This window comes from Callorhinus ursinus, unplaced genomic scaffold (assembly GCF_003265705.2).
Source record: "Callorhinus ursinus isolate GAN/ISIS: 27379988/994484 unplaced genomic scaffold, GSC_fseal_2.0 scaffold3, whole genome shotgun sequence".
NCBI classification, from domain to species: Eukaryota; Metazoa; Chordata; class Mammalia; order Carnivora; family Otariidae; genus Callorhinus; species Callorhinus ursinus.
The window spans coordinates 62,417,696-62,429,820 of record NW_027397065.1 but is presented as its reverse complement, the minus strand read 5'-3'; the positions used below and the strand labels follow the sequence as shown (position 1 = coordinate 62,429,820).

The window sequence follows — 12,125 nt, the reverse complement described above, 5'->3', positions numbered from 1 at the left end:
AGATGGTTATTATTTCTAATTCTCTTCTGCCTCCAGTCTTCTACATTCTTAAGGCATCCTGATCTGAATGATGTCATCACCTCTGACTTCTGGGGAGGCAAGTGATTAAGGCCACCCTATCTCCTGAAATTCCTTCCCTGACACCAATTAAAAAATTCCTTTCTTGCCGTAAGCAATGCAGACTCTACACCCTAGGGAAGACTGTAAACCTTTCAGTTATTTATTCCTTTGGGAAGCCAGTCCCTCACCTGAACACTACTTCCCACTCGCTCTAGTCCTTGTTTCAGGAATTCTGCCCTCGCCACCATTATAATTTTCCCTTCTTCATTGGATCTCTCTCACCAGCATACAGACATACTGTTATTTCTTCCATCTTAAAAAAAACCAAAACAACTCTATTCCACTTTTCCCATCAGTTACTGCCCCATTTCTCCTTGAAAGTGCTGTCTATGATTGGTCTTTCCAGTTCTTCTTTCCTGTTCCTCTAATGTTATTTTAGTCAGGCTTGCATCCGAAGTCCAGGATATCTCTCCCTCACGACTTCCACAGTCCTCCCTTATTTGGTCTTAGGGAATACTTATCTTTACTGGGCTTCCAGGACACCACGCTCTTGTTTTCTTCCTATTTTATTGTTTTTTCCTTTTTACTCTCCCTTGTTCATTTTTCTTCTCCCAGGCCTAGTAGAGTTGGAGCGCCCCAGGGCTTGATTCTTCTCTCTAGTTACACTCACTTCCTTGATGACTGTAACAGTCTCGTGTTTTTAAGTGGAGAATATATGCCTATGACTCTCAAATTTATATTTTAAAACCAGAACTCTCTCCCAAACTCTTCGCTCCTGATACCCAATTGCCACCCCAATAACTCCACTTAGATGTTTAAAAGACACCTCAAGCTTAACATAGCCATGCTTTCCTGATTTCCCCACCCCCAAATTTGCTCACCTTCACCCTCTCCCATTTCAGTTGAAGGAAACATCATCCTTATATTATAGTTGCTCAAGCCAAAAGCCCTGGAGACATCTTTGATCCCTGTTTCCCTTCACACCCCAAATCCAAATTCTGTTGCCTCTACCTTCAAAGTATATTCAGAATCTGGACACCTCTCGACCTCCACTGCCACCATTTGATTAGAGCCACCTCTATACCATGGCTGCATTTCTGCAATATCTACCTAACTAGTTTCCCTGTTTCAATATTTGTTTACTGTCTCTTTTCATATAGCTGTTCAGGTGATCTTGATAAAACATAAGTCAAAACATCACTGCTGTGCTCAACCTTTTTCAGTGGTTACCATTTCACGAGGAGACACGAACTTGACTATGACCGGCAAGGCCCTATGTGAGCTGAATCTTTTCCTGCTATTCCTTCCCTTGCTCACTCTACTCCAGCACCAGTTTCCCTCCTCCTAGTCCTTGAACATTCTAGGCATTTGTTCTGTCTGCTTTCTCGGCCCGGAATGGTCTTGCTTAAGACATCTGCAAGCCTAACTCCCTCACTTCTGTGAGTCTTTGCTCAAGTATATAACTGCCTATAAAGGCAGCTACTTTTTTTAAAGATTTTTTTTATTTATTTGACAGAGAGAGACAGCAAAAGAGGGAACACAAGCATAGGGAGTGGGAGAGGGAGAAGCAGGCGTCCTGTGGAGCAGAGAGCCCAATGCGGGGCTCCATCCCAGGACCCTGGGGATCATGACCTGAGCCGAAGGCAGCCGCCACCCAGGCGTCCCTACCCTCCCCTTTCTTAAAGTTGTGACACGCTATCTCCAACCCCACCCTCCCACTACACCACCTAACTCTGCTCTCTTTTCTCCTACTTGGTATTTCCTACCATACTATCTCCTTTACCTGTTTATTATTTTTATTCTTTGGGTCTCTTGCCCCCTGTTTTATGTGGGCAGGGATTTTTATTTTGTTCACTGATATTTCCTGAACTACTATTACAACAGCACAAAGTAGTGGCAAAAAAAAAAAAAACAAAAAACCCAATTCTTGAGTGAATGTAAAAAAAATCTATTAGAGCTTGACCTGAAAGTGGCCCCTGAGAGGGGAGGAATGGCATTTGCAGGCTGGCAGAGGGAGCATGCGGAAAACACCCATGTGTGTGTTTTGAAGGGTGGCGGCATGAGGGAAAGCATAGGAATGCCCATATCTCACAATTTTGCTTAAAGATTATCCCATAAATTTCCCTCTCACATAAAATATAAATTTTTGAGCCTAAATATCAAGAGTCATTTTGCTCTCGTTTCTTCTTTGTGTCTTATCTGGCTTCTCTTACTTGGGGGAAATTTTCTAATCCAGCTATTTCGTGATTTTGGAATTTACTTGAGCTCTCTGATGGGAACCTGAAAGTCTTTCACTATACACCACATTTTTACTTAAAAAAAATTGTAGATTTCCCTTAGCTTTCATTCCCTCTATTTTCTTCATCAGGCAATTGACTTTCAGATTCCCCAATTATTGTTTGTCTAGGCAATATAACATCCCAAAAGACTCCTGTTTCTCTTCATCTTTCTTCTGAGAATATGAATTTTGTGGAGTCAGGAATTCTTAGATGAATCTGACTTTCTAATTAGGAGTCCCTAATAAGAGAGAAATAGGAATGAGGTAAAGTTTATTACAATTGGTGGATTTTGCTACTTTCTGATGAAAATGATGTTACAAGTAAGAATGTGGGCCTAGTTGGTTGGAAGGCCTTTTTCAACTTTGCAAGAATTCACTGAAAACCTGAGCTATTGACCAGCATCCTTATGAATTTGTAGTACAGGCTATACGACTGTTCTTAAAATCCTTTCTTCCATCTAAAACTTTTTATTTCCCACCATATCATAATGGATTCTGGGGAGCAGCCTTGCAGAAAAGGATTAATATAGTAGGCCTAAGGTGCTAATTTTAGAAGAATCTGACACCAAGACTGGCCTTTGGCTTGCATCTGGGAACTCCACTTCTAAAAAATTCCCTACACTGATATGAAGAGTTACCTAATTGATAAGAGTGCCTTGCTGTGCCTAGACTGTATAAACCATGCAAGTTGTGGTGAAAACCTCCTTTCCTTCTAGAGGTCTGGTATTTTGGTAGTGGCTAGGCTGAAGATGCCTATGTGACAAACTCTCAGTAAAAACTTGTCTCTACCGGTCTTCCCTGGGAAGCAGCATTACACATTTCCAAAGCTGGAGAAAGGAGCATTCTCGGTGTGTCCCTCCTAGGCATTGAAGGACAGTGTCACTGTGATAAATCTTATCCGTGAGTACTACTATGTGCTGGACCCTGTGAGTCCTTTAAATGAATCCTCAAACATATGGTGGTCTTGGGGACTCCTCATAAGCAGGAATAGTGCCAAATACTCCTCTCCCCACAGTTTTCAATCAAACAATTATCAGTCTTCATGTCTTATAAATTTTCAGGGATTCGTGCTCAGGGTATTTATTAAAATTTCTCACTAGAATTATACAAGACTGAAGGCAGTAGCTGGGATAGGGTCACATAGTAAAATCCAAAAGTACTAAGATCATGATCTAGTCAGTTAAATTTGTCAGACTAGGAAGAAAGATTAAGAAAAAGAAACAGAATTTAATACATGGGAAAGCAAAATAACTTATAGAAGTCAGGTGTATATAAGAACACATGTTAATTATTTTAAGTAAACAAATATTTATTTAGCACTTACATGTTAGTAGGCAGATGGCTTAAGCTCTTATTTGGTAGCAAGATATCATGGGGTATTAGAGTCTTTTAATTAGAATTCATAAAATCAAATGCCTGGAAGGGCACACAGTTAACATAAATGGACAATGCAGGCCACAAACAAGATAATAGCCCCTAAGCTGCTCTAACACTTTCTAGTTACTGCCTTTATACTTCAAACAAATGCAATAAAGTGAAACACAGTGTTGGCTCCCTATGACAGATGTGTTTTCAACCCCTGCTGTAAACTGCAATCATCATCAATAAAAGAAAGCTGTCAATCAGATATTGATATTAATAGATTCTACCATACAGATTATGGATATGAAGTACTTTTAATGTAAAGAACACCAGTCTGGTAGGGGATTGAAATGGAGGAAAAAAAAATACAGCTAAATATTTTGGGATATTGCTTATTTGTGGTAAAGGAGAATCATATAAAGCAATTTTCTTTTTTTTTTTTTTAAAGATTTTATTTATTTGACAGAGAGAGACACAGCGAGAGCAGGAACACAAGCAGGGGGAGTGTGAGAGGGAGAAGCAGGCTTCCCGCTGAGCAGGGAGCCCGACGTGGGACTCGATCCCAGGACCCCGGGACCATGACCTGAGCCGAAGGCAGACGCTTAACGACTGAGCCACCCAGGCGCCCCAAAGCAATTTTCTAGAAGAAGAAAGGGAAGACATAGTCTAACTTGCCATAAGAATCTATACTTGCCATTATCCAATGTCTTTTTATTTATTTATTTTTTTAAAGATTTTATTTATTTATTTGAGAGAGAGAGAGAATGAGAGATAGAAAGCACGAGAAGGAAGAGGGTCAGAGGGAGAAGCAGACTCCCTGCTGAGCAGGGAGCCCGATGCGGGACTCGATCCCGGGACTCCAGGATCATGACCTGAGCCGAAGGCAGTTGCTTAACCAACTGAGCCACCCAGGCGCCCTATCCAATGTCTTTTTAAAATGACATTCATTCTATCCCAATCTTGTGCCTGCTTTTTCCTTAACCAGCTATTCTGGTAAATCATGGGTAAAGATCCCATCCATAGCACCCATCCAGTTTTGACATTTCTAAAAAGCACCATCCAAGAAAAGCAAGAGTGGACTTAAATAAAAGTTTCCTGGTTTTTAAACACACAGCCAAAACTCTGAAGATTGAGAGAAAACCTGTATTTTTTACTTAAGGAGGTTATTTAGCAGAGTGGTTAAAAGCACACATTTACTTTGGACTCAGACTGACATTGCCCCAAATTTCTACTCTACATTCTTGTGTAATCTTGGAGAAGTTACTTAGCCTCTGTAAATTCCCATTTCTTCATCTGTGAAATGGTGAAAACACTTTCTACTTATATATGTAAAGTTCCTAGCGTGTCATAAGTAGTAAAATATGGTGGTGGTGATGGTGGTGGTGGTGATGATGGTGGTGGTGGTGATGATGGTGGTGGTGGTGATGATGGTGGTGGTGATGATGGTGGTGGTGGTGATGATGGTGGTGGTGATGGTTATGATAATGGTGATGGTGGTGATGATTACTATGGGGATGGTGGTGATGGCAGTGTTGATGGTGGTGGTGGTAACAATTATGATAATGGTAGTGATGGTGGAAGAGATGATTGTAATGCTAACCTGAAGAATGCTTCAAAATATTTAAAAGGCAGTGGAAATTTTTTTTCAAATGAACTCCTAAGGGAAAAGCCACTGTAAAAAGAGATAAACAGTACTTGCTGAAGGATATGCGGGTATGAGAGCAGCCTGCTCAGCCATCCCTTCTCCTTCCATCTGCCCACATTTGTGGCCCCAGCAGTTTCCCATGGAACTCCAGCATTCAGCCAAGCAGAGTTTGAAAATCTATGGCAAGAGATTGACAAAGAAATGGCAAGATAATCTTTGCTTACTTTAGATCTAAGGGAGGTTTAATGTTTCTGGGAGGTAGACTTGGGACTGGCGGTTGTGTTGGGTGACATGCTGGCAATGGCAGTTGGTTGGCTGGATGGGGTGGTGGAGGTGGTGGCAGGGAAGTAGTTGAGTAAGACATTTGGCCTTTGCTGGTACCTAAGAAGCAGAACAAAAAATACCATGAATTAAGATAAATCTTCAAAACACAAGAGCTGGCTATTCCAAATATGCAGAAATGAAGATCTTAAATATAAAAATGTAAGAAATGCATCCTAAGTTAAATTAATGCTTTAAAGAGTCTAATATTCTAAGTATCATAGAACATGGCATTTTAAATGTTCTATTTTTTCAGATTTATTGAGGTATAATTGACAGAATTATAAAATAGTTAAATTACATAACACAATGATTTATATATATATATATATATATATATTTTGAAAGGTTTTCCCTCCATTGAGTTAATCAAAGATTTTATTTATTTATTTGACAGAGAAAGACAGTGAGAGCAGGAACACAAGCAGAGGGAGTGGGAGAGGGAGAAGCAGACTTCCCGCGGAGCAGGGAGCCCGATGCGGGACTCCATCCCAGGACCCTGGGACCGTGACCTGAGCCGAAGGCAGACGCTTAACGACTGAGCTACCCTAATCAACACATCCATCTCACGGGCAGAGGATGAGGACACTTAAGTTTTAGTCTCTCAACAAATTTCAGTTATACAACACATTGTCAATTATAGTCACCATGTTTTACTTTAGATCCTCAGACCTTACATCTTATAACTGAAAGTTTGTACCCTTTGATCAGCTTCTTCCTATTTTCTTCACCTTAGCCCCTGACAACCATCTTTCTACTGTTTCTACGAGTTTGACTTTTTTGTTTTGTTTTTTAGATTACACATATCATTGAACCATGCATTTTTTGTCTTTGGCTTTCTGGCTTATTTCACTAGCATAATGCCCACCAGTTTCATCCATATTGTCAAAGATTACATGATTTTCTTTTTTCTTATGGGTGAATAATATTCCATTTTATATATCTACTACATTTTCTTTATCCATCTGTTGATGGACACGTAGGTCGTAGGTTGTACCCATTCCTTGGTTGTTATGATTAATACTGCTATACATATGGGAGTAGAGGTATCTCTTTGAATAGTTACTTTGTTGCTTTTTGATATATACACAGAAGTGGGTTTGCTGGATTACATATGGTACTTTTAATTTATTGAGAAAAGTCTATACTGTTTTCCACAGTGGCTGTGCCAGTTTACATTCCCAACAGTGTATACAAGTGTTCCATTTTCTCCACTTCCTGGCATTTGCTATCTCTTGTCTTTTTGATAACATGTGTGAGGTGATATCTCATTGTGATTTTGATTTGCACTTCCATGATGATTAGTGATGTGGATAAACATTCCTTTTTCTGAGATAGATAAGTTTTTTAATTCCCACTATATTAAAAGGAATTTCTCTTACCTTGTTAAGAAAAACCTTAACAATTGTTAAATCTAGGTGTAGAGTATACAGGTGAAAAATTGCATAATAAAAAATAAAAAAAATAAAAAGAATTTCTCTTACTTTTTCTAAGCTTTTGTAAACCACAGTTTTAATATTCCGGATTTTGTGAAGAAGTCTACATCAACTTTAATACCACATTCATTATGATTTTAAAAATGTAAATGATGTTTCACTGGACTCATTACTTTAGAGCAAAGAGGTGTAGTTTTTGTGTCTACTATCATAGGTAACACATTTTTCTTGTTTTCAATGACTTCCTTGAATCTTTAATGAGAAGATTTTGTTTCAGGTATGATTTATAAACATTGAAATGTATTAAACAACCTCACAAATAAGTCATATATATAGTAGAGATTAAAATATAAGGACAAGCAGAACTAAATAAATATGAATCACCCATAACCCCATCACCCAGCAATAGCTACTGAATTACATGTATTTTGAAACATTTTAGTGCAAACATACTTTTACAGCAGGGGAGTAAAATGGAACCATTTGCTATATTGTTACCAGCATTTTTGTTTTAATATCATAAATATCATTCTGGGTTAATCTAATTATAATTTTTAGTAATGGGACAATTTTTCCTTAGGCAGCTCTACCATGATTTAAAAAAAAAACCCACTAAGGCTCTAATATTGGATATTTGTATTAATTCCTTTCCTTTTAGCTGTAATAAGAAATGTCTTAGTCTTTGCACATATTTAAAGTTTTTTCTTAGAATGAATTCCATTAAGTGGAAATGCTGGGTCAAACATTTTTTAAGACTTTTGATACAAAATATCAAATTGTCTTCCAAGGAAACATCCACTGACAGCTCCATCAACTAGTATATGAGAGTGATTTTCACATATTTTTGCCAACATCAGCATTATTATGCTTTGAATTTTTCACAGTATTATGGAAAAAAAATCTACCTTTTGTTTTAATTTCATTTTCATCAAAATACCAATACCAAATACCAAAAACTTCCAATGTTTTAGATGTTTCTTTTGCATTTACCTTTATATATATATATATATATATATATACATATACATACACACACACACATATACATATAGCTACTGCTTGAAAAAATTACTGATTTTATATTTGGTAGATGTAGATTTATGCCCTCTTCCCCTTCCTTTTCCAATGTAGCAAAAGCATAACTTTTTTTTTTGAATTAAATCCATGTTCATTGTTTTCATTATCATGACTTGGTAAATACTATTTTTTGCTGAATCAAGCAGTGTACTATGATTACATTTCCTTTCTCATTCAACTTACCGTTTTCCTGGAGTTAATAACTGTCTTATTTTGTCATTTGCGAAGATTTTTCCTTGGAACTCTTACTTCCCACAATTTCCAACAGTGCTGTAAAATGTCTTTAAGCATTTTCTACAAAACCAAACCTGTCAGATAATGAATCGGTTCCAGCATACCACACTTGTCCACTTGCTCTAATGTGACCTGGTTGCTTTTAAGGTCTGCCACACATCTGACATTCTGAGATTTCTTTTTGCCGGCATCAGGGCTCTGATATATTGAGAGAATGCATTGTGGTAAAGAGTCCAAGATCTGGAGCCAAAGTGCCTGAGTTTAAATCCTGGCTCCACCACTTACCTGCTGGGTGACTTGGATAAGTCACTTCTGGTTTCACCTGGTAAATGAAAATCATAATAGTGCCACCTCATGGGATTGCAGTGAGGACTTTAGACTTAACACACGTAAAACATTTAGGACAGTACCTGGCATATAGTAAGTTGAACATTTTATTTTTTATTCAACAAATATTTATTGAATGCTTACTATATGTGTCAAGTTCTGTTCTAGGCACTAGGATACAAAAGAGAAAAAAGAGATACAAATTTCTGCTCTTACAGATTTGGGGAGATAGATAAAAACTAAAAACATATAAGTAAAATACATACAAAATTGTGAGAAGTGCTATAAATGGTGGAAAGACTATGTGATGGTATACTGTTGGCATCTCTTCCCTACTCTGCATTCAGTGACCTCACTATGTAGATTGAATTTAGGCATAATGGGATTATTTAGATCCTGGAAATAGACAAGAACTACAAATTTCAGTTTTATTGTTTTGTTGATTGTTAGATATAAGAGAGTGATGGAGAAAATGCTTATGATACAGATTAAATTTAAAAGTGTGTTGTTTCTGTAAATATTACATGGTGAATGGCATAAAACATTCAGGAAATATTTTCCAGTATTTGAAAGCATTATACAACTCAGCAAAATAGTCACTCACAGCATTGGCAAATGAGTGAAGTTCTGACATATATCTTGTAGTTTTACATTCATCTTGTTAACATAAATGAAAATAGCAATCAACATTCAGGTTCGAACTACACTCATTCCTTAATTTTAACCATAGGTTGGCTACAGGTAAAAGAAATTGGCAAAAATAAACAATTGGCTCTGAGGACTTTTCAATAAAGAGTATTGTTTGGCTTATTCTTATTTATTTTTATGCTATGCAACTTTTATATCAATAAAATTTATTACATGTATGGATACATACATAACACACATACACACAGTTTGTCTTAGAGAACTAGTTCAAAATTTATCAGTACACCATTGCTTATACCTAAAAAATTCATAGGTTCTTTTGACTATCTCATGAATAGAATGTCTCTGTACGTCCTGGCTTTGCTTTGACCCTTTCTGATTTTATACATTATGCACTGGATTTATGTATGTTGCCTAGTTTCCCTAAATATTGTTTGTTTTTCTTGTCCTCCTAATTTGCGGGCAATTTTTTTGAGAGGAAAAGGGGATGCACTCTTGAAAAAAACATTTTTTCTTAATTTTACATGTTTCTGAGCACCATTGGGGTCAATTTTTTCATTTTCATCATGTTTTGTTTTAATTGTATTATCTATTCAAATCCTTTGCCTGTTTTTAAAATAGTATTTGCCTTTTTGTAGTGACTAATAGAACGTCTTTATTAAGGGTATTCATCTTTTTGCCACTTACATGGACAAACTCAATGTAGTAATTGGGCTGCTTTGGGTTCTGCTTCTGGCTGTTCATACCAAAAAAACCTCCAACAACAAAAACGAGAACCCCCCCGCAAAATCAACCAAAAAACAAAACAAAAGACCATACCATGTCTCAACCAATAAAACCCCAAATCTTCAGAACCTTTGAAGGAAATACTGTACTTTACTGTAAGTTATCTTAAAGGGTCAGGGGCAGGGTTTTAAATGATATATACAAAAATCTTCTTAATTCCTTCTAGATAGTTCTGCCTCTTTTCAAATTTTTCATTTTGGTAATTATTAAAAATATTACCCCCTCTCAGGGAGACAAACCATAAAACACTCTTAATCAAAGGAGACAAACTGAGGGTTTCAGGAGGGGAGGTAGGTGGGGGGATGAGGTAACTGGGTGATGGACATTAAGTAGGGCATGTGATGTAATGAGCACTGGATGTTACATAAGACTGATGAATCACAGACCTGTACCTCTGATGCCAATAATACATTACATGTTAATTAATTGAATTTAAATAAAAAAAGTGAAACTACAACAACAATGACAAAAATATTACCCTCTCTCTACATCTTCTCTTCTTACTATTCCAGTCCTCTCACTAGTACAGAGTTTTAAAATGTACTCAGGCCCTGCACTGCTGACTTGTGAGGCACCTGCTGGGTGCAATGCTCACAGGAATTGCTCATCTTCTCTTTGGCAGCCATTTTTGGGGAGGGGTTGAGGTAGGGAGAATTAGTTCCCCCACAAATCTGATAAATAAAATTTTCCAACTGTTACATTTATGTTAGAAATATTTTTCCCATTTCATTTTTGTCATCAATAAGTTAAACTTTTTTGATATTTAGGACTTACTACTTTTTCTCTAATTCAGTGAGTAAATTCTTTTATATATAGTTTCTATTATCACTAGAGTTATGTTTGGGAATGCCTTCCCTACCCTTAGGACACATCAGTATTATTATTATTATTATTATTATTATTAAAGATTTTATTTATTTATTTGACAGAGATATAGAGAGAGCACAAGCAGGGGGAGTGGGAGAAGGAGAAGCAGACTCCCCTCTGAGCAGAGACCCTGATGCGGGGCCTGATCCCAGGACCCTGGGATCATGACCTGAGCCAGAGGCTGACGCTTAACTGACTGAGCCACCCAGGAGCCCCCATTATTATTATTTTTAAGAGATTTTATTTTCAAGTAATCTCCACACCCAATGTGGGGCTTGAGCCCACAACCCCGAGATCAAGAGTTGCATGCTCCACCCACTGAGCCAGCCAGGCGCCCTGAGAACACATAATTATTAACCTTATATTTTTTTCTACTTCTTTTGGACTCATTTTTTTTACATTTAACTCTTTGAAATGATTGAAGAATTTATTTTGGAGTTAGGTGTGAGACCGTGATCTAGTTTTATGGTTTTTGTTGCTCTTGCTGTTGTTCTTAGATCATTAAGCGTCCCTGCACCATTTATCTAATGAGCTATTGCTTACTGACTTGAAATGCCTCTGTTATCCCAGAATACACATTAAAAATCCTAGTGAATTTGACAAATGAAAATAACATCCTATTTTAATTTATAAATAATACAGTCTGATAGATTCCTAAAGGACTTAAAGCTGTACTCAGAGAATAAGCCACTGTGAGTGGAAAACTATTGTCTAAACAGAAGAAAAATGTTTATCATCCACCTGTGACTTATCTTTTCACGGAAAAGATCTGGACAAGCCAGGGGTGCTACCATATGAAAGTGTTCTAAGGCCTGGAGGGGAGAAATTATAGACATGTTTTGGGGAACGATGAACTGGAAACACTAAAAACTGACTCACCCCAAAACCCCTGTAGTACTTTCATCTTTACACGGGCATATGAGACTTTCTGACAGGGCATCTGTGCTGGGCCCCTGCTGTTCTGCTTGTCTGGTATCCATTCTCCTTTCCTTAGTTATAATAACTTGAGTTACCCAGAAAGGCGGATGCTTGCTTTCCCACTGGACTTGGACCTCTGAGGAGCATCACCCCCCCTCCACTGGAC

General features: G+C 37.6%; 1 protein-coding gene across 2 annotated transcripts in view; it reads right to left on the bottom strand.

Moving 5' to 3' along the window:
• Positions 1-12,125, bottom strand: part of FYB1 (FYN binding protein 1) — a 155,059-nt gene that overhangs the window by 43,807 nt on the left and 99,127 nt on the right. For both annotated transcript variants that reach the window (XM_025867365.2, XM_025867366.1), the window contains one exon: positions 5,570-5,726. In XM_025867365.2, coding sequence (XP_025723150.1) covers positions 5,570-5,726 — 157 coding nt within the window. The remainder of the gene's footprint in view (positions 1-5,569; positions 5,727-12,125) is intronic.